The 24361-nt window shown below is 37.7% G+C and overlaps 1 protein-coding gene across 6 annotated transcripts in view; it reads left to right on the forward strand.

Moving 5' to 3' along the window:
• Positions 1-24361, forward strand: part of LOC137399316 (serine-rich adhesin for platelets-like) — a 47509-nt gene that overhangs the window by 17482 nt on the left and 5666 nt on the right. For 2 of the 6 annotated variants that reach the window (XM_068085374.1, XM_068085375.1), the window contains exons 9-16: positions 3448-3517; positions 7848-8075; positions 13961-14552; positions 16914-17105; positions 17355-17489; positions 20689-20920; positions 22594-22722; positions 23252-23473. In XM_068085374.1, coding sequence (XP_067941475.1) covers positions 3448-3517; positions 7848-8075; positions 13961-14552; positions 16914-17105; positions 17355-17489; positions 20689-20920; positions 22594-22722; positions 23252-23473 — 1800 coding nt within the window. The remainder of the gene's footprint in view (positions 1-3447; positions 3518-7847; positions 8076-13960; positions 14553-16913; positions 17106-17354; positions 17490-20688; positions 20921-22593; positions 22723-23251; positions 23474-24361) is intronic. The other 4 variants (XM_068085377.1, XM_068085379.1, XM_068085376.1 and 1 more) reach the window with 4 other exon arrangements.

Raw genomic sequence — 24361 nt, forward strand, 5'->3', positions numbered from 1 at the left:
TTGACACTTATTTCTGATGCTGGCAGGCTTCAACAACAGCATTTGCTAATTAGAATGTTTTGATAAACTTTGTATTATTGAGATTGCTAATACAAGCACAAACATGAGGTGAGCACAAGTCTAAAACCCAGCGGCTCTTGTCAATGGTGTTGACTGTATGACTAACTTTTAATTTTGCTGGGCCAATCGAGGAAGCTTTCAGGTTAGTTGGTTCAGTTGGAGAAGCTTTCAGGTTAGATGGTCCAATCAGAGAAGCTTTCAAGTTGGCTGATCCAATCTGAGAAGTTTGTGGGTTAGATGGACCAACCCGCGAAGCTTCTAGGTTAGCTGCTCCAATCAGAAGCTTTCATGTTAGCTGGTCCAATCAGAGAAGATTTCAGGTTGACTGGTCCAATCAGAAGCTTTCAGGTTAGCTGGTCCAATCAGAGAAGCTTTCGGATTAGCTAGTCCAATCTGGATAACTTATGGCTGTTGTTGGTATCATGGAAATTTCCTAATTTTCCCCTTGCATTCAGGAAAGCGTAAAATAGATTTGTGTAAGTTAGAAGTTGTAAGTGTTAAACTATAACCATTGTGAATTAGCACTCGTCTTGTCAGTCAGCGATTCGCTCTACACAAGTTTTTACAATTGATGCTACATATATCACGGAATATTAGGTATAGTGGGTGTTGCTTCTATTATGTTTTCCTTCAGCTGAGTATGAATGGGAAGTTAGCCTAGCATTTACTCTGACCCTGAAAGCTTCCTTTCTCTGTCATCGTCCTCCCTTCTATCAGTCGCTCATTCATAATTTCTCTCTTTCGAAATGTTTGTCCTTTTTCAATATTGATATTGATTAGCCGAGAGGAATTTGCACAAGGTTTCTATTGTTGTGTTGGCTGCATGCAGAGTGTTACTAGAGCTCGCTAGTTTGAAGTGATTAGGAGGGATGGGTGCGCTGGAGTAGGGCAGCTGATGCCTACCCCCATTTCTACTCTAGCTCTACTCTTAGTCTGCAGAGATGGTGAGTCAACTGTATAATGTATGTACTGGTTATTTACTCTCTTGCAGTTGCGATCAACATGACCAGGATTGCTCTATGGTTTGGATTTAATAGGCGTTTGCTATTACTGTTGCTATCCACCAGTAGGTGAGCCAGATAGGTATGACCCCACTGAGCAGCACCCGTGGGATAAGAAAAATGATAGGTGCCGTTGCTCTCTAATTTCTAACGTGATTTTATCTACGACTGCGTGCCATTTTCATTTGTGATCATTTTTAATTATTACGATAGACGAGATACGTTTGTAGGATAGAAAAAACTGATGTGTGTGTATCAGCCAGCAATACCTACCTAACCTTCAATTGAAGAATTGTAGCCCTGTGTCATTCATTTAGGTATCTAGCGGCATGTAAGATTTAACTAATTGCTGCCACAGCTAAGAATCTGCAACAACGGTACAAGATTCCCTGTTGTTGGCAGGAGTCTGTCAGCTTTTTAGGTCGACACTTTACGGGGTCGTATCTTCTGTGATTCAACCCTAAAATGTCTACGACTTCATGCTAGAGTTTAAAAAACCGAGCGGTTACTTGGCCTCTGCATCAAACTGGAGATTAGTAAAGAGAAAGTGGGAATAGAGGAAGGGTGGCCACTTTGGTTGGCTCTGAATAGTAGCAAAGTTGTGTGGCTGTTTTGATCTATTCTGTGAGTAAGAAGAATCGTTAAACTTGTCACATAAACATACAATATTGGAGTATATGCGTAGCTCCTCTGGTTCATCTCCTTTCATTAGGTTTAATAGTACTCTTTAGTAGGTTCCTTTTTACTAGTTGAGGGATGACTGAACAATTCAGCTTCAATCTCTCTCAGTTGGAAGTCTTTTACTGTATCTACGATCTAAGGCTATTCTCTAGAAGAAGCTTAAGTTTGGTTCATATTCAGGATGTTCTCCCGCTACCAGATATGTTTACGCATTTTACTAACATTGTTGGATTAAAAATACTGAATCGTTTACCTCCTTCATATGTCAGTGACATGTTTCAATTCTCAAGTACCAGATATACGCACCACGATGATTATATTTTGTACTTAGCAAAAGATGTACTCAACAATTGTATTGCTAATTCTTATAATCTTTTGTCAAAAGAGACAAGATGTATACCTCAACTTAGTAGTGTCAGGTCTTCCTTGGATGATTTTTGTTTTTGCGTTTATAACACCACATCGCAATACCTTTTTATTTGTTGATTTTTTGAGGCACCATATGTAAAACATTTTGTTGATAAAATGGTTTTGAACGTCCGATGAACGCATATCTATATATATATTTCTCAAAGTATGTGTGTACGCATTCCGGCTATAAGGAACATTTCAATTATAGTTTATGCCATTGTTTCCGTGAATGGAAGAGCCATTTCTCTTGCCATTTCTCTACTGCAATCGTCTTAGAGGTAAAATTCGGGTCCACCCTTCTGGTTACTCCAAACCCATCAGCAAATGGCTCTGTGCATATTTGATAGCCTTCTTATTTGGTGTAAACAGTGATGAATATATAAGGGAACAGATTTCATATCCCTCATCAGATATCGTGTCAACACAGTTTATATCACCACTACACCGTCTACCTTTTGACTATCACTATCGTCGTGAGATTATATAGGTGATAGTGTGGGTTCTTCATATGAGATACTCGCACGCTTATCTCATCTCACTTAGCAACACTATATTAATTCTTACGCAGCTGGTTGCTGGGGTTACGGGCACTCACTCTACCCACAACCATGCATATCCAGGCTGTCCCAGTCTGTAGTGCTCAGGACTTGCTATAAAGACGGTCAAAAACTGCTACCAGCAATTTTATTCAACTAGCAAGAATATCTTTCTATCCCAGCTTGGCTTTGAGTCTTACTGGGCAATATTTACACATATAAACTGGTTGACAAACAAAAGGACGATCTTGTCAGCGGATATACCTGGATTTTTAGTGATTTTTTGAATGGTGTCACATAATCTATTATATTAGTGACACAATGGCAGCCTGACAGTTTATCTGAGCTGAGGTTGAGGTAATATTTACAAGCTGCTGGTATGTCCTACTAAAACCTCCTGGCAGTGTATCCCGCTGTATTTAGAAACATTACTGTTGCTAGTAAGTGCTATGTGATGTCTTACTTAGAAGCAAGTCTGATTATATACATTCCTACTATGATCTGAAGGGTAGATATGTTGGCTGGTGAATCGATTACACATCATTAGGATTGACTCAGCTCTCTGTATTTCATCGCAATGTTTTAACTAGTATCATCCAATCATCAGAAACACAGCATTCATCATCCATATACGCTACAATTTTCATTATCCCAGAGAAGAGAGGAAATGAATTGAATTGTATTCAAAATAAATGCACTAGAGATGTGATGCAACCTGCCTGAGGCTAGCCCGTGTTTGCACGCTGTTTCTTTTGCAGGAGAGTGAGGCAAGCCCAGAGGAATTTCTTTACGAGTCAACGAGGGACTCTATTCCATATAATAACAATGGTAGGCTTGTGTATACTAACTTCAACCTTGCCTCTTGCTAGAGTTTATAATTTTATATAATCTAGGGCTACTTGTCTCCTGTATCGAACTGCAGATGAGTGAAGAGATTGAGTAAAAAGATGACCATTTTGGTTGGCTTGGTGCTAGAGATCATTGAGATCATTCACTATGTATTCATAGCCCGTATTTGGAATTGTGTGCACGTGGAATTACCGTGGCTTAGTTGCGGATTAATGCGGGCGCTTTGTTAAAAAAGAAAGAATTCAAAGCAAGGAGTAACAGCAGCGCACTCCTGTATTGCTTAGCAGCACGCTTTGGAAATAAGAATGACCTAAGCGCGGAAAATGTTTAAAATGGAATACAGTGGAACATCGGTTCTTGAACATAATCCGTTCCAGAAGGTTGTTCGAAAACCGAGTTGTTTGAGATCCGAAACAATTTTGCCCATTAGAATAAATGTATGTAAATTTTAATCCACTCCAAGTCGAGAAAACAACTGTTACAGTGTTTTTTAATATTTTACACCATAAACTGTACTGTATACTGCATACTATAAATAAAAACGGGTAGACATAGATCAAGTTTAATTTTCATAAAATATTTTCTATCTATGATGAAAAAACATAAGTGAACATTTCGTATGTTTTGCTCTCAAAACATCAAAAACATTAAAGGTTAAGATACAATACCAAAAATTTCAGAAATTGATAATTTAACAGCACAAAAATGTAACAGATCAGTTATATGAAAAATCATAGAAAAAAGAACATATAAACAGCAATGGCACGTTTACTTCACATCGTTGAAGGAGGATCTTCCTCCAAAACATTTTAGGGTAACTCGACTGGAGGGGTTATCTCCTTAGCAAATCTCTGGTAGAGGAGAAGTCGTCCCAGATGGTTCCTTCTTTTTTGTAAAGAATTTATGAAGTGTAAATTGCTTCTCTGTTTGTTAACGAATGTTTCCATGCCGTTTCTGGAGCTGTTCCAGTTCCAATGCGCATGCTCCAGTTTGGTTGAGAACCACATTTATGTTCGAGAACCGAAACGAACAAATCTCAAAATCTTTGGTCGAAAACCGGGTTGGTCGAGAACTGAAGCGTTCAAGATTCGAGGTTTCACTGTAGCCTGCGTGACATTTTCTTGCGCATCATTCGCAAACATGAAAGATTTGATAAATTTGGGAGGAACAAAACTCGCTTGACTTTGGCTTTCTCCTGTTTTTATCCTGCGGCTGATGCAAACTCGTGCCATGGAAACATAGTGATTGTAAGCTTGTATCAGAAATTTTAAGTTCAGTAAGGCTAGTAGAGGTCTGCATATGACCGACTCAACCACTGTATTTGACCTCTAGAGCTCTGTCGCGAGTCAAGTTTGAGTAGTTGTCGCTCTACTTACATGAGCCAATAGACATGCTGACGGTTTCGTTGCTTCGCAAGCTCATGTTTTCGTTGTGTTTTATGTCTATTAGCAGTTTTCAACAATGGAGCTACATGTCCAAAGAAGTACGTGATTTTCACTAACACTTTTTATTGTAGCCATAAAACAAGTTGTTGTAATAGCAGGTTTGCTGTTTAGATAGAGAAGCTTTTCAAAAGAAGAAAATTGTGTTCGGTATTCGCATAATTAGTAAATGAGACGTGAGGGATATAAAAGCATTGCAAAGGGCTAGCGTGCTAGTGTTAGTCACTACAATTCCATGTCTCCATTAATCTGTTAGTTTGTGACATTTGCATTATGGAAACAGCAAAAACCCGCACTTCCGAGTGAGTTTTGCTACTTCACAAATTTCTGTTGAATGTTTCCTGCTTATGAAAGATGGAAATGGCACTTGTGAATGTTGTGCAAGAAAATGCCGCGCAAGCTATTCCATTTTAAACATTTTCACATTTCAGTCATTCTTATTTCTAAAGCATGCTGCTAAGAGAGATGTGCGTTCGCCACTAGTATCTCTGGCGTAGCATTCCTTAATGTTTTTAACAAAGCGCTCAAGGTAATCCTCAGTGTGTGAATGTACATTAACACACTTATTGCATGACGGGTATAACTGGAGTGGCTCAGAACCTCGTCACTTGACGGGGAACTTTCTGTTTTTGTCACATGTCTTGCACATGCCCAGTTGCATTTAATCATGTATCATGATTAATATTAGACACTGGCCACAATGCTATCTTCTATCACAGCAATATTGCAATAACCCACTACTAATAACCCAATACTGTTAAGAAATATAAGATAAGATATTATGCAAAAATGTGCATAAATAGTTGCAGAATCTTGCATAAGATTATTGTACACAGAGAGGTATTTGGAAAATGTATAGAAAAATAGAGAAATGTATAAAAAATATAAATCTCAAAAAAAATTGGTAAGATTTGGCATGAGATATTAAATAATAGACAAAAACAGAAAATTCCCCCGCCATGTGACCAGGTTCTGAGCCACTCCAGTTATACTCGTCCCTTATTGCATGGTAACTCAATGTGCGCACAACTCCAAATCTGCATCATCTGCTCAATGGAAACACTGAGTATTTGTACTAGCAGTAGCAACCATCAGCATGTTTGACCATGAAGTGACAACCACACAAGATTGAATTGCATCCGGATTACCTCTGACCAACTGCACTGAGGAATACGCTAGAATAGCCTAGGTTATGCAGCTACAGGGTTGGGTGGCTCATCTAATCGTTGTCGTAACTGTTTTGATGGCAGCGTTGTTTTCCACTCGTCAAACATAATCTATGTACTTTTTTATCATCTCTGTTTGTTACATTTATGTTCGCAATAAATACTGGGATTTACACTTTATCATCATGTATCAGGGTTTTCTTCTCGACGATTTTTTGTCTAATATGTGCACAGTAAGCCGAAGGGATTGTCGAGGCAATGCAGATATGCCGGAAATATGGCAGCAGCAGGAAAAAACTGTCAAACTTTTTTGATATTTCACTGAGTATTCGTGACAGCCTGCGCAATGTGCACCACTTCGGGGATGATGATTGGCCGTCACGGATTGCTTGATCTATATTTCCTTTCATGACAGTTGCTGCGGGACTAACATTTCATCATTTTTCGTGATCGCATTGTATAATGAGAATGTTATACGATGGACTATTCGCAGATGAGTTTGTAATAGCGTGAATATTGTTATCATAGACGATCATCAAAGTATTGCGTGATTAACCCCGACATACGGCGATATAATGTGAAAACACCATATGAACCTATTCGTCTCAAACAGTCATAGACTTTGACGAGGCATTCGTTTTCCAAAACCACCCTACAGTATGTTTCACTTTAAAGATTTCACCGATTTTCCTTGCTGCCAATATATTGTTCTTAGGAGCCATTATTTCTTCAAAGAAATAATTGTGACCATTTTCCATACAGTCAGAGAAGGTGATATGTAACCAAATTTAATAGACTTTAGTTGATTGTGTTGGAACATTGGAGCAGCTGGTTCACAAAGTAATACTTGGCTAGCATATTTTAAGTGGGCCGTAATCTATGCCAGTGTTCATTGCTGTTGATTTACAATGTAATCTACCCTCTTTTGAGGTTGTATATATTTAAACATTTAATAATTAGTTTTATTTTAGTGTCGCTCTGGAGTGACAATTATATTGAATAAAGTTTCATGATAGCCAGCCAACTGATATGAATGGCTTCTGTTAGGAATATAACATGCAGTCTGAAATACAAACAGAACATTAATTTGATAGATTATTCATCAATGGCATGAGGATAAATGTCATACGTTCTTGTCAAAGGACTATCATTACCATACCATCGTTCATCAAAGGCTGCCACAAATGACTAATCTTTGAAGCAGCGATTGTGAGCGATGACTCCCTATTACAATGTTTCCATAACACGGCTAATCCACAAATCATCTGCAGGATGTTAGCACTAAAAACCTGCAAGTCAAACGAGTTTTGTTACCATGTTTTGTTTTTATCATGCTTGCGAAAGGCGGAAGCGTTGTTTGCGAATGATACCCTACTCCATTTTAAACATTTTCCCACTTCAATCATTTCTATTTAGATGTGATCAGACGAATGCACCACTGAGATCTCTGACGTAGCATTCCTTCTTCAACAAAGAGCCCAATGTTAATCTGAAACATGGAATGAGAACAATTATCATATCTTAACTCAATGTGTGCGCAGTTCCAAATTCTCATCATCCGTACATTGGAAACATAGTATATATCGATACACGTTTTGCTCATATTTTAGTGTTAAAGTGCTGCCATCTAGTCATTCATGTCCCAATTGAAAGCCATCATAAATCTATAAAACTCTACCGTAGTGCATTTGAATGCTGTAGATATTATAGCGGCAAAGCCTCCTTTGTCACCGACATCGAGAGCATTTGAGCAGCGAGAGAATTCTCCTTCAGGAAGAGGGCGGCGACTTCCTGTTGTGCCTCGAGCGGGAAGAAGTGCCGAGCTGAGACATTCCACTGAAGTGACTATCGGCAAGTCGAACACAATGCCGAAGAAGAAGAAGGACGTGCAGCACTCAAAGGAAAAGATATTACAAGAACTCGGGATAGGTAAGTGATTGTCTAGTCTCTAGTACGAAATTCTCTTTAGTAGTTAAGGCTCTGCTGTATATGCACACCTGCTGTATATGCACACCTGCTGCTGTATATGCACACCTGCTGCTGTATATGCACACCTGCTGCTGTATATGCACACCTGCTGGGTGTCCAGAAATTTAGTTCCTTGCTACCCAACTAATTTTTTTACTGGTACGTAATTCAATATTTGGTAAAACCTACTATTTGAAAAGGGGCACATAAACTGTCATAAGTTTTTAACTACGGGTTCAAAGGTTTGCTAGTTCTGTATAAAAAGCATTTTGTTACCAAATTGATCAGCATAAAATTCTACATCAGCTGATGCCATAAGAAATGCCACAAACATGTACCGGAATGAACTTGGACACTTTCTTGGGCATTTTCTCGACTACCATGAGCATGTCTGAGCTGGACGAGTTATCAATATTATTATAGCTTACAGTATTATTACTACTGCTAAAATAAAATAATCACTCTCTATCACCCAAAGTCCATAGGTCTCAAATGTGTGAAACCTTCATAGCTGTAATACGTCTGACATTGCTAAGAAGAAATTGCCATAAAAAATTAAGTGTTTGCGAAGCGAAACTATGCTCAGGATGGGCTGTAAACATCTTGCCTATTGGTTCAACTCATTCAGAAAATTGTGTCCTTTTGTTAAAGTACTGATACGATTGGCTAATTGATTAATTGCTCACTAGTCAGCAATGTTTTGTGCGAAGCCATACCAAGTCGTAGTACCAAGCCGCACTATGTGGCTCATGGTACACAAAGAGTTAATGGAGTATGTCGAAGAATCTTATTGGCTACAGAAAGTGTAGTAGAGATCTTGCAAACCAGTTGCTATAAGCGATACTACTACCAACTTGTGACTTACCCTAGGACACTTATATTTCGCTAGTATTTAGTTTCGTGAGTAGCATACAGAGTAAAATTTCGATGCAACTTAATTTCGCAGCTCTGGTGAGTGCGAAAATATAGTGATGTGAAAGTAAATGCAGTGGAACAAACATAATTAGATTCCTCAGGTTCGGTTCACCGGTAAGAAAAAAATTTCAATTTGGGACTAGTTTGTAATTGTGATCCGCAGGTAGAATTGTGTAGCCGAGATCGATAATGCAATTTGATCGATTGCTACCATTTGTTTCTTGGACTATCAACGAACAAAGCCATTTAATTCCGCGTTTTCGCTCGTTCGTTAGTTTAGTTTTGCTCATGAAATTTTCGCGAAAGGATGACTCCGCGAAAACGCGAAAGTTAGATGAGGCGAATACATAAGTGTCCTAGGGTACTATCAATTTGTGACTTGGTATCAACTTGTGACTTACTATCAACTTGTGACTTACCATCATTTTGTGACTTACCATCAACTTGTGACTTACTGTCAACTTGTGACTTACTGTCAACTTGTGACTTACTATCAACTTGTGACTTACTATCAACTTGTGACTTACTATCAACTTGTGACTTACTACCAACTTGTGACTTACTATCAACTTGTGACTTACTATCAACTTGTGATTTACCATCAACTTGTGACTTACTGTCAACTTGTGACTTACCATCAGTTTGGGACTTACTGTCAACCTGTGACTTACTATAAACTTGTGACTTACCATCAACTTGTGACTTACCATCAACTTGTGACTTACTATCAACTTGTGACTTACCATCAACTTGTGACTTACTGTCAACTTGTGACATACTGTCAACTTGTGACTTACCATCAACTTGTGACTTACTGTCAACTTGTGACTTACCATTAGCTTGTGACTTACTATCAACTTGTGACTTACTATAAACTTGTGACTTACCATCAACATATGACTTACTATAAACTTGTGACTTACCATCAACTTATGACTTACCATCAACTTGTGACTTACTGTCAACTTGTGACTTACCATCAGCTTGTTACTTACTGTCAACTTGTGACTTACTATCAACTTATGGCTTACCATCAACTTGTGACTTACTGTCAACTTGTGACTTACCATCAGCTTGTGACTTACTGTCAACTTGTGACTTACTATCAACTTGTGTATGGAGGTTTAGCCTGAAGGTCATAAAAGTTAGTGCTAGGATTTTCACATAATATTTTATACATTCCAAGGCTTATTATAAGCATATGTTAGCTTGTTAGTATGTAACATTGTATATTGTGTTTATCATTCCCGGGAGTAGATATCGTAATGGTACCAACCATTAGTAAGCTTATAATGTCGGATTCTTTTAGCTTCTGCCACTGAGTATCGTTGCAAATAATAAATTATTTACTGTTTGTTCCTTTGCTGGATAGGTTTACACTATGAAAACTAAGGAGGTCTTACAAAGTCTAGACATTTCATAAAAATCATTGAGAGGCTAAGACTTCACTTTAATCAAAAGTAATTAATAGTTATGTAGTATATTGTCCACGAGACCAACTAATGATATAATGTTTATATTTATGTAGTATATTTTCCACGAGACCAACTAATGATATAATGTTTATATTTATGTAGTATATTTTCCACGAGACCAACTAATGATATAATGTTTATATTTATGTAGTATATTGTCCACAAGACCAACTTTTGATATAATGTTCTAGGTAATGCCTTATTACTGCGTCATTTCCGGTTGCCTGAGGCTTTTCCAAAACTTAGTTTAACGTAGCCTAAGTTTATATATATATATATATACACTTAATATATACTTATACTCTATATATATATATATCTATATATACAAATCTCAGTGTTTGTCTGTCGTTTGTCTGTCCAGGTATATCGATCAAGTTTTAGGAACGAAAAATGTGCTTCGCACTGGAGTTGAATTCAGAATCTCCAGGTCTATAGACCAGCGAGCTAACCCAATCACTAAGCCATCCTTGCCATACTATGGTATAATATGACACATATTTATGCAGCTCTGCGAAAATATTATTGGCTGTAACGCCTTACTGGCTTTACAGCTATTATTATTATAAAAATTTAGACCAACTTAGGTTACTAGCTTACCTGGTAAGTTCCTCAAATTCATTAGTTAATTATTTTATAATGCGTACAACGTCGGGCATTCAGCTAGTATATATACTAGCTGAATGCCCGACGTTGTACGCGTAATAAAAAATATATATATGAAGTATATATATATATAATTCCATAATTTCAAGTCGATTGGCTAGTTAGTTCTTAAGATATCACCAAAATACCGAGGGCACTGTAACCAGCCGAGAAAGGAAAATGGCTGCCAGAACATTAGTTTCTAATGACACATTGATTGAAATTCTTGGTAATGAAGGATCAAAAATTAAAAAAAACTAGAAGGCTTTTTCTCAGCGACAAGAGTTTTACATTAAAACTAATTGTTTTTCTATTTATAACAAATACACTCTATCAGACTTAGTATTTATAACAAATATAGACACTCTATCAGACTCTGTGTACTGCAATCATTATGTTTCTTCTGTTACCTCTTAAACATCATGTTTGAAAGAGTCTGATAGAATTACTCTATTTTATTTCAGTTCTTTTCATCAAGTTCTACAAGCTTGGATCTTTAATATAGTATGTATATAATGCCATGACCAAACACGAGCAAAGTGATTGTTTGGGAGATTTATGATAAATGCATATGTGCACACAACTCACGAAAATTATTCATGAACGGCCATCCCAAACCCTTGCACCGAAATCTCATCAACAAATTTAACCATTTTTCAATGGAGTCGTCTAAGTACAATAACGATACAAAACACATATAAACTTATTTAAATATGTTACCAAGTCTTTATTATTTGTGGACAATATCCTAAACCTTACCTATCTGATTGGATTATACACAAATAGACAGATTAATTTGGCCTGAAATCGCAATAAAACACTTGAAAAGCTTTTTTTAATCATAATTAAGTCCGGCCAACGATACGCCAATAAAGCCGTGCGACAGATAGTTGAACTATTAAGCAGTGCGCATTTCACGAGAAAAACGTGCTCATTTCACCAGTCTATGGCATTGTTTAATTGCCGAAGGTTTCTAATATTTTTCCGTTTTTAATATCTTGCAAAATATTTAATTATAAGAATAATTATTTGATTTTATAAAATTATTATAAGATTTAATTATAAGAATAATTATTCGAATTTATTCGGAGGTTTCTGTAATAAACGTAGACCGTTTGAGGTGTAGACCGATTTACAGGTACGAAATTGTGGTACACAGTTTATCAGCCTATATTTTTTTTGTCCAATTGCCAAAGGTTTCATTAAATTATTTAAAACGTTAGCCAAAATTCTTTACATCTTATGTACAAGCTAGAGCCGAACTACAATGCCCCTTTATGACGAGAACATTTTTTTATTTTACTCCAGTTTGCAGAAAACGTCCAGACGCGTGAATGCTCATACTTTCAAAGATTTTGGACTCCGCTCTTCACATTGTTAGCTGCAATTGATTGTGTTAAAGGGCTTGTAGTGTTGTAGTTAACTACATCGGTGTGCAAAATGAACTGGGACCCCCCACTGTTCATTAAAACAAATTTCCCAAAGTTATTTATAATTTGTTGTTGCCATCTTTCTCACTTCTAAACAAACATAAATTCTGTACCACTGGGTTCTAAATCTTGTGAAAAGTTGAAATATCCCATCGAGTAATGTTTAAGATGCACCCATATCAGAATAGATGCAGTTTCTTGAACCAATATAATAAAAATGGTTGGGTTAGACATCACCAGGTTTGATGAGATGATTTATTTTTTTTAATATTTATACATATAAATTCTTTGTTTCCAAAATTGTAGATATTGCTAAACAAAAAATAGTAACTAAAAATCTAAATGCTGCGATCATATCTGTAGAGATTGTTATCTTCACCCATTAAAAAGATGAAATGTTTAGAATTTAGCTTACATAATTATTCAAACACATAAATTTACAGCTGTTTGGTTTGCATATTTGAAATTAGGACATGATGAGGAATAATTTAATATGTAATTTATGGTTATTGACGGTGTGCGCAATAAGTAAAAATGTTGTAAATGAGAATTGTTGTTTCACATTACCAGTAGCGTTGTAATTAAGTACATTACTAGTAGAGAAGAAGTTATGCATTTCCTGTAACCATTCTGCGCTAGTGAGTGCAGAATGGTTGCTTTTCAAATTATCATTAGCTTATTCGCAAAGAGTTTGCGCAATTGATGTTCAAATATAATTGTTTGAAGTAGGGAATACATTTTAATAGATTGTGCAAGAAGTTGAAGAGGCTCCTACTCAACTTGCGCATGTTAAAAGCCCTTATAGTTGTTATAAGTTTTCTTGAGGAAACGAATTTCAGTTTTAACACAGGTGTGCTGCCTTTCCTTTAGGGTCTCAGTGTGCACAGACTGGAATAACATATGTAGTTTAGTTCTGGGTAATTTATTAGACTTACAGTACTGTAACAGTAGAGACCTGTATAGGTCTCTACTGTACTGTAGAAGCCTATTGTACAGGTCTCTACTGTGCAGGTCTATAATCTCTGTAGGACATTGTGCAGGTTTTTTGCACCTTTTTGTTCCCCTGGCTATATGTAACAACTTTTCAGAGAAATGCGGATAGTAAAAGTCAATTTATTTAGGAGGCACTTGTTTCCATGATATTTCACTCACAGTACAATGCTAGTCCTTTTTTAGTAAGGTCTCCGCATCAGGCACTCGTAGATCTATCAAAAGGAAACCTCAAAGCACTCTCTAGCTTGAGCTTTTTGCATTTGTGTTATATTAAGCACTCGATATCGTAATAGCAAATGTTGTGAGTACTATGTCCCCTAGGTATATTTTCTCTCACACATGTCACTGAAGACAGAATTGTCACTGATGACAATTGTTGTGTGTTTAGGAGAGTCTCCAATGATAGAGACAGAACGGCCAAAGCTGGTTGAGGAGCTACTTACGTCTCGAACTTACCACAGGGATAATGATCCCATCATAGTAAATAAGACTACCCTTTTCGATAAGATCATTTCCTCGACAGCGATGCCTGCTCCTTCGCAGTCAACTGAGCTGCCAATGCATTCCACGGTTGAAATCGGAGGGAAGGACAGAATGAGGTCAGTGGGTGGCCAGTCAGTGGACAGCGTGAACACAGACGTACTGCTGCAGAGTACGGATGAGTTCATGAAGGCCATTCATTCCTTCTCATCTGACTCGGCCTCCGCTAGCCGATCCAAAAATCCCGCCCTAGTTTCATCAGGAGGGCCAGCAAAATCCACAGTTTCATCAGGAGGACCAGCAAAATCAACAGTTTCATCCGGAGGGCCAGCTAAATCAACTGTTAAACAATCAAACTCCTTTAAGAAATCTACTGCTGATAGACTGAGCTCTAGTAACAAACACAACAGTGAGGGAGGCGGCGACACGACCACCCCGCGTAAAGCTGCTTCAAGCAAAGAACCAAGTAGACGTTCTGTGGCTGAGTCAGTGACAAGCAGGTATTTAAGTTACTTCTACAGAGTTGACAGAGCTGGTTTGTATTATCCCTGTTTGTTATCATTGATGTGTCTCATTGTTATGTATCAATGCTGTGGCATGGCAAAGTTTGGGCTATTGCAAGTAGGTGTAGCTTCCCGAGCAGCAAACACTAGAAATCTTGCCGCTCCTTGATTCAGCCCTAATAAAACAGTTTAGCCAATAAAACCTGAATTGTGGAGCAAGTTCACAAACACGGGAGTTGTCCGCTACCACATTTAAAATGCAGTGGCGAAAGATTGTGTGTCCATACTGACAGATACTGACCACAATGCAACAGGAAAGCTGGTCCAAACTAAATATGATATTTCAAAAGGAACAGACTAGAACATACCTGAACATGGCATGTAGTTGGTCTAATGATCTGATACCTGAACATGGCATGCAGTTGGTCTAATGATCTGATACCTGAACATGGCATGTGGTTGGTCTAATGATCTGATACCTGAACATGGCATGTGGTTGGTCTAATGATCTGATACCTGAACATGGCATGTGGTTGGTCTAATGATCTGATACCTGAACATGGCATGTGGTTGGTCCAATGATCTGCAAATATTACCTAAAACATTAAAAACTTTTCAAAATTAAAGAATTAAAACTTTGCATACTTTTTATTTAAAGGTTGACTTGCAACAAAATTCACATTACTGTTATTTAGTATTAAAAGATTCACCATGTCTTACTCTGCTGTGTTGTACGTGCAAAATATGTGGAAATGTGATTACAAGTCCTTAAAAGCTCAAAAACGAACAGTTAATCAATCGCCACCATCACGAAACCGCCGTAGATCGGAATCAGTTCATTTCTCTGACGTAGTCAATCTATTTGGTTATTGTTTTGACACGTGAATTGAAATGCCAATAAAAGGCTCAATATGAAACTTCTCGTAGCACTAGTTTATAACAAACACTTCGGGCTTTACCGAAGAGCCTGTATCAAATATTGATGTTCGTTACTTTACAGTTTTGTTTCGGCTTGGTCTAACCGTCTAGTCGTAATCTGATCATGTGACCCATACTTCCTACCACGCAGCGCGAATAATTTCTGCAGCATTTTTCGATTATCACAAGTGACCAACAGACTCGGCATGTTCATCAGAGAATGATATGTACTCCTTCGAGCTAAGGTTGAAAAATTAAACGAATTTTCACGGTAGGTTATAAGATATCAGTGCTGAAAGTGACAGCATTGCAATGATGATGAAATAGACGCATAAGGACAATAGACATGGTTTTATGGAATGCGTGAAGTATATTTGTGAAAATATTTTGACGAATGAGGTTGTGTGAAAGTGTAAACAGAAGCCATCTCGTACAACTACGTCCCATTTGAGCCGTTTTGGAAAGAGATTCTAATCTACGGCAGTTTCGTGATGGCTGCGATTAACTGTTCATTTTTGAGCTTTTAAGAGCTTGTAATCACATTTCCACATATTTGGCACCTACAGCCCAGCAGAGTAAAACATGGTGAATCTTTTGATACCAAATAACTGTAATGTGAATTTTGTTGCAAGTCAACCTTTATGTTCTCGCCTTTATTTCATGTTTCAGACTATTGAAGAGGAGAATATATTTCAAGTTGAATTATGTTTTTTGTTTTAAGTTAGTTTTAATTAGACATGGTGTTAACTCTGTTTGGCCTAATTATTGTGTCTTGTCGGATGACTTTTGTAAGGAATAAAACATCCACAAGGAATAGTTATAGCGACACAAATACACCGGAACACTTGTAGACATTGAACATTCAACCCTTCATTTGGTTAGACTCGACTTTTAGATATTATCTTACATGAAATATGATCAAATGTCTCTAAGGTATTTTTCCTGCGCATTTGAGTTTCATGAATCCATTTATGATTTCTTTCATCATGTAAATTCATAGAATTTCTTTAGCAGAGCCAATTTGCTTTGAGTAAAATAAAATATTAGCAGGCTTTATTTCAAAGGTACCATCCAGCTGTGTCAGCTGTGTCAGCTGTTGTTAACGCATTTTGTGTGTATGCGTGCGCAGTAATGTACATTCACTTGTCTTCTTGAACCGTTGAGATCATGGCAATATGATATTTATATAAGCTTCTGTTCTGGCAGTTATTTATAGGACCAGAATAACTTACAAAATGTATTTTTAAGCACCAGAGAGCAGCCGCTAAAATATCTATTACCACAAACATTTTAAAGTATGTTTTTGTTTTCGATGTCATGCTTGGATGACCTTCTCCATTTCTTTCGTTTCGCTTCTCAACAGTCAGATCTATTGCTCGCTTGCCAGCTAACTGTATGTTATAAGATGGCCTTAAAACCTATACTATCAATTCCTTCTAGGCTAGCTGGCACTAGGACAAGTCAATCGAAAGACTCTGAAGAAGGCAGCGCTGACAGTCTCAATAATAGCAAGTCTACCTCGGCAACTCGGGTGGGGCCTCTGTCTTCCAGCCGACCTAACAGGACATTTGAGTTGCGCAGAGCAAGAACTGAATCTGTGGAGAGTGAGAATTCTGTATTGAGCACTCCGAGGTAGGTAGCACAATTATTAACCCTTATTCCTACTTGTATTTATCTCCCCCTGTATTTGTTGGGTCTAACTCTATTATCTCTAACCATAGAACACGCATATGCCTCTTTGTATTAATTGGAGTTGTCTCTTCCATAACAATTTGAATTTATTCTTTTGCTCAAATTTAATTGTGGAAGTTATGGTGCTTCTTGCTAACATGGGAGTTGCTTCTCCTTTCACTTTGATACTGGGAACTGTCTCCCCTTCAGGACTAATGGTGGAAAGGCTTCTGGGAGGTCTGCTAGATCTATTGATAACACTGAAGTTAGCTTAGGTGCTAGAATAGTTCAGAAGAGCAGAGAGATGGGGGCGGTAATGGACCAGCCTAAACAGGCTCTCAGAAGGTACGCTAACCTTAATAACTTCTCAATACTAGCACACTTTCTCTCTGGCATAGCCTGTGGCACTAGCCCATGAATGTAGAACCTGTGGTTTTACTAATCAATTTTCGTACCGATTTGGGATTTCTGTTGTTCTCATCTTCCAATTGATTTGAATGGAAGGTTTAGGTTTAACGCTTATAATATTCTAGAATATTCTATAGTACTTATTTGCAGAACTGGATAAAACTGGATTATCCATTAGTTTTAACTCTCCAGTCAAACCCCTGCTTATAACTATCATACCATATGAATCGATCAACATGATGTAAGATTTGAGGATATGTTTGACACCACGCTTGAAGTAATTTTCAGCATATAAAATTTGAAGTTTTTTTGAAGCAACTAGATTCGTAAGTGAAAATACCGAGGCTCAAGAAGACTCAAAAGAAAATGTAATAAATTGTCATAATATTAAAATCTAAAAGTTAAGTTGGTTTAAACTTTACCGTTTGAGTAAGTTACACTGTGTGTCTCTATCATAACTATGTCTGCGAACCTTCTAATCTCCAAGCCAACCCTTTCACTCATGTGTCTCTCAGGTATAACCTATGCTCTGCCAAGCCATAATATAGTAAGGATAGAACATGTTTTTATACATGTTTTACTGATTATCACTTAAATAGTTTAGTTTAATACTTAGTTGAGCTTTACTTAATTAAGTAAAATTACTAATTACTTACCCACAGTAACTTTAGTATATTTAGTGAATTCATTGGTTATGATCTGCATTAAAATGTAACATTACAATGTGCTATGAGCAGTACGTACCGTAGGAAGTTCTTACCTTCAAGATAGACGTACGGAGATAACATAAACATTGAATTCACTTCAAATAAGTTTAGCTTACCAAACACAGACACACTTAAAGCTAAGTTTTAGTATGTACATGTATGTTTAACTATTTTACTGAATTTCAACTATTTATCACTAAAATTTCATTACTTATCAGTTTTTGTTTCGCTTTCACTATAACTTTTAGCCGACTCTATTAATTAAAACCTTTTTCAACCTAATTCGCCAAGAAAGCCCGAGTGACGCTGTTTTCAAAAATGTTCCGTTTAATACGTAATGAAGGGGATTTTTGTTAGCAGGTTAAGAGAAGTTGTCTGAGCGCTAATCTTCTGTTTGAAGGGATCGCAACTCCAACTTTGCTACAGGTTTTTAAAAGGAAATTATTAGAGATGCTCCGATTCTAATTTCACCAGCCGATTCAAATACCGATCCAATATACTGATTCTTATTGAAAAATAATCCGATTCAGATCTTTTGTGTTGCATAGGTAATTGTTCATTTTATTATGCAAATATAAATACAATGCAAAGAAATTATAAATATTGATGTATTTATTTGTTCGCATTTATGGAAAAAAGATATATATGTATATATATTCACATACTGAAATACCGTGCATCTAGTAACAAAACAGTCCATGTTTCTTGTAATTTGTTAATAATAGTAGTTACTGTTAGTGGTACAGCTTTCTTTGTAATAATGAAGTTTCTCTTCTATTGCTGAACGAACTGCTGCGCCTGTACAAGTTTAGAGCAAATCAATGTTTCTTTTAATTACCGTTAGTGATTCAATTCTTTGTGAGACGTCTCTATCTTCTATCACTATCGATGTAGCCAGTCGTACTGAAGAAGCACTCACTTTCCACAGATGATGGAGGACAGGCTAAATACCGATAAACCACTGAGGTTATTTTATGCCATACAAACGACACAATATATCGTCAGGATCAAGAGAGAGATAGATAACTTTATGCATCGAATGCTCAAATTACTTTCGTAATGCTAGTAAATAGAAACATTACACCGCATTCTTGTTTCTAATGATTGTTCTTTTGTTCGTGATTGGCTGCAATACATCATATTGCTGTAATTGGGAAATACCGCATGTTGTGATTACGTCCTGACTAAAGCCAAAATATTCCTCAGCTGTGTGGATGTTTATTAGGCTATAGACATGAAATAGATTGTGTGACAGGCTCGGAATTCATTAGGTAAAAAGAAGGAACTTGCAGCTGATGATTTGTTATTAGTGTAGCAGGCTAAAATACAGTTTTTTGCTAAATAGTTGATCTGTAAAAAATATCTGAAGTTTCCGATTTTTTAAGAAAAGATCGGCCGATACTGATTCAGATACTTAACACCCATATCAGCACCGATACCGATTCCGGTATTAAAATCCGGGCAACTCTAGAAATTATGACCGTTTTTCATATGAGAAATGCCGAACTGAGAGAAATCGGTCATCGTGCTTCTTTCAAACAATGAAAATGTTTCACATGGTGAAATAAAATTTGTATGTTGAGGTGAAAAAATCATCATGTTCCACCTCGTAAGGGGAAAAAATTGTATATCAGAGCAATCGTATCCTGAGGGTGCACTGTAACGTTCTATCTAAAACGGTGATTAGTAACCTTGTTGGGGGCTACTGAACTCCACCAGGTTCATATGCGCTTTCACTGAGCCCTTCTTGATTAAAAATTAAAATATGATTGTTTTGCATCTCAGACAGATATATGTTTGACTGGTGCACAAAATGAACTGTGGATTAACGTCGCTGTGTTCAAAGTGCAAAATCGGTTCAATGCATGAACTCACAACAAATTACACACATATCTTTTCATAAAGATATGGCCTTGCAAATCGGTGCGACTTCTTCCGTTGCATTTGATAGACCTCCACTGAATTCCTGAGACTGACTCACCGAACCTCTAGAGTTCAATCGAACCTAGATTAAGAAACACTGACCTAGAAGTTTGACTGCTAATTAAGTCAAACAGGGTGAAATAAGCAACTTTCATGCTGGAAATAGTGCGATTCAAATAATTTTATTGCTCGAGTTTCTTGGAAATACTCGGCTAAATACTTAGTTTATTGTTTTTGTGCAAAGTTTCTAGTTTATTGTTCGATAAAATTACTTATGGCAAGGACTTTCTGTTAACCAAAGATTTGAAGGTAAGAAATTCAACTAGAAATAAGCAAAAAAATTACTAGCCAAAGTGAGTAGATCAGAAAAGGTGTTGAATTGCATATGATTCAAAGTGGAGGATTAGACATTGGAACATATCGATAGATTGGAAGATCTTTATATTGAGTGTGCAGGAAGTTTAGCATCAGAACTGTGAAAACTGGTCCACTCAATACCTCTGCAGGACAGATGGAGGGAGGTACAGCATGCGAGCCACAAGTACGACGAGCAAGACCTCTGGTGCTAAGACTTCCAATGTGTCATCGTCAAAACCAGCAGCTAAGAAACTACCCTCACGGCCTAACAGCAATTCTATGATAGCTCGAGCTGAGCGGGAGAAGGAGGCGGGAAAAGAGAGGGAGAAAGCGGCTTGGGATAGGAGGCGGAGTTACAATCCAAGGAAGGCGGTGCAAGAGGTAAGTTACCTTCAGGTAACTCGGATAAAATGATACTCTTGTATTTCTCTGGTCACTCAGAAGCCTGGAAGGCAGCATTAAAATAAATCTTGAGTTTTGTATGTAAGTAGTATTCATCTGTTGACTTCTTACAACTATTAGCTACCTTTGCCATCACTGGTGCAGCTCCTAAATATTCACCTGGGTTGTCTTGTCTCAGTTTCATAACAAACAATTATTGGGAGTAGAGAGTCAATTTTTACTTTGACTAAAACTAAAGAATTTGAAGCTAGGATATTTCAAGTTCCATGAGAGAACCTATTACTATCGCTACGTTTCCATGAAGCGCATGATACGCATTCGGGCTGTGTGCAAGTTGAGTTACTTCGCGATTGAAGTTTCAATGAACACCAGCATTGAATTGCATTTACCATCAGCGCTTGACCCCATAGGTCAAGTATTAACCTAATTAATGACTCTATAAATAGCTACGCAGTCTTGTCAAGCTTAGCAGCAATCGAAATATTGACACATTGCGACTGCTCAAATCGAAATAAAAATGACAGAAGTGTGAAAATGTTTAAAATGGAATAGCCTGAGCGATATTTTAATGTGCGTCGTCATTCACAAGCTTCCATTATCCGCAAGCATGATGGATTAGATAGAGTTTAGCGAATCGCAAAACTCGCTTAGCTTACGGATTTATACTGTTTCCATGATGTGGTTGACTTGCGGATTGGCTCAAATTTGCGCATCATGTGCGTCATGGAAACATAGTGAATAGGCAACTAGATGAAGACTGCTGATTGGCTTACAGTGATAGACTATTCAATTGTTTAAGTGATAAGATATTTTAGATTAACAGAAAGAAAGAATAAGGATGTTTGTATGAGCGATATTCACATTCTGATCACTTTAAGTGAGGGAAGACTAATAACATTCATCATTTTGTATTTATGGCTGAAGATATTCTAACAAAGTACATATTTAATCACTTTCAGTTTATAAAAGAAACTGGCAGTTTTTATTTGTTACAGCCATCTTGTTTGTTCTTGGTGACACAGTGATACGGTTGTTATGTTGTGCTCACTAGGGCACCCCGGGTTAGCACGCTCCACAGACCGCTCCTTGTGAGAAAAATGTTTTCAGGATTGCTCGAGGAGCGAACAGCAAGCAGGATTGTGTGAGGAAATAAAAGTGGAGCATGTCACAGTTGTTCAGTTTACAAGACAGTGTTCGCTGTTAACACCCAGTGGAATATATATATATACATGTATATGATATATATAATAATATATATACATGTATATGTATAGACAACTCCTGTCATTCACGTGGTGCACCATATGTAAGGCTATTATTTCTGCGGATTGCTCAAAATCTCGTACTTATAGCACATCGGGTGCTCAGTGTAATGCCCGTATCACTGTGTTGTCACATTTGCATCTTACATTTGCCAGTTGCAGGCAAGAGTGAGAATAATTTTGGCAGAATCGGAGACTGGTTATTTGTTACTATTTGTTACTTATTCACTGATGATCATGCCATGGCATAAGCTCGCTCGCTGTTTCTGCTGCATATCCTTGATAGCTTTTGTTGATGCCCAGCAACGTCTCATGCCTTGGTACTGCCTTAATATGCCTCTCCGCCTTACCACTTCATCTGCTTGTAATTCTCGTTGACTGGCTTTGTAGAAAGATTTCGCAAAGCAAAATGGTGACACGCGTAACCGTATAAAAAGTTACCCACAGTGTTCTGCACTGCGTATTACCCGTAGACAACAAACGCAGCCGGCGTTTCCGTTGGCTCTGCCCAACGTGCAGGTTATTAGCATTTGTAGCGCATGTAGAAGCTTGTGTTGTCTTTTGCATGGGGTTCCGGTTAGCGCTCTTCGTGTCACCACTTCTGTTTTTTCCCTTTCTTGCCTCTAACATTTTACTAACTTTTTATAGTATCCTTTGCCAATGCGAATGTCGTCTGCTCATATATACCATAGCCATTGCTTGAATATACGCAGCTTATTTCTAAATGGAGAAATTCACTAACACAATCACACTCATAGGTTGTGAAGAAAAACTGCATTTGTTCTAGTTAACTCAAATTTTAAAAGCACTGAAGGAGTAGCTCTTTTGCAACGGTTGCTTTCGCAAGTTAATTATCTGAATTCATTCTTAATGAGTTTTGCTGACAAATATTGGAGTTGTGTCATCAGAATGGGGGAAACAACTACAAAGCTCACTTCATTTAGCCTAGTGCAGCCGCACTCCTGTTCAATCTCTCACTAGAGGCGGAGGTCTGGCAGGTTACCATTTTCTTTCCTCTAACAGCCAGCTTTATTAAATGTGTTTGCAGGCTAAGGCTAAGAAGCCAGACTCTCGAGGAGGCACCCCCAGCTCGGCGGATGAATCCTCGCCATATTCCTCACGGCCAAGGGCCAATTCTTATAGCGGGGAAAATACTAGTCGGGTAGCTGATGTAGCAAACCTGAATCACCATGAATCCTCAGATATGAGGCTAGGGGCTGATGTTTTTGATCCGACGGAATCAGATTGCCTAAAACTGAATTTAGAACAGGTACTCGGGACCAGAGACCAGGCGTGCTTAATTTCACCTCACCTGGTGAAGCAGTGTAAAACTAATGAGTTTTTATTAAGTGAATCTGTCTCAGTACTTCATTCATGTCCAGCAGACATTGTGCTGTTTGCTTATCAAGACTCTTTGTTGTCCTTTGAATGCTTGCTTGTTACCTTGGCTAGGTTATGTAGTTCACCTCAGCATCTGGTCTGCTGTCAAAGTACTAACGGCTTATGGCAATAGCTAGTCTGTTGTGCGCTGTTAGCTGCTCTCACCCCCTTCACTGCTGGTAGTGTTTTATTCAACTTTTACAAGTTGGTTCCCAAAGAGTTGCAACATCGCTGTTCATCAATTTCTGGTGAATGTTCTAATATGTACTACAACGAAACTGTTGACTTGGATTGTCGCGTGTGAGCAGCCATTTATCAATTTATCCTTTGAAAGTCAAGAATTAAACTGTATGTATCGGATATAAGAGAAAGAATTCACAAAAGCTGATAGTTTGTGTGCTTAAAACGGATGAACAAGTTCATGTAAACTGAAGATATTGGGGTAAACTTCATACAGTTTAAATGAGTAGAGACGCTGTGGTTCACAATAGCTTCATGTGAAGAGCGGTATCACTGTCGAGTTGATCTTTCCGCTTGCCGTTAGCCCAAATCTTAACAATAAACCATATACAGTTTTTGTTGATAGAAACATATACGGTATGTATGTAAGCCCTTACCAGGAATCACTGCGGCAATGTTTGCAAGCCAAAGTTAACAAACATTTAATTGGTTGAGTCCTTAGCGCTGAGATTTACGCCTGCGGTTTTGTAACTCCTAATGAACCAATATTCACCCATAGGGATGCCCTTTTTTTCTAATTGGTAATAAAATGGTTGTT

Source organism: Watersipora subatra, chromosome 7, assembly GCF_963576615.1.
Source record: "Watersipora subatra chromosome 7, tzWatSuba1.1, whole genome shotgun sequence".
In the NCBI taxonomy this organism is placed as follows: domain Eukaryota; kingdom Metazoa; phylum Bryozoa; class Gymnolaemata; order Cheilostomatida; family Watersiporidae; genus Watersipora; species Watersipora subatra.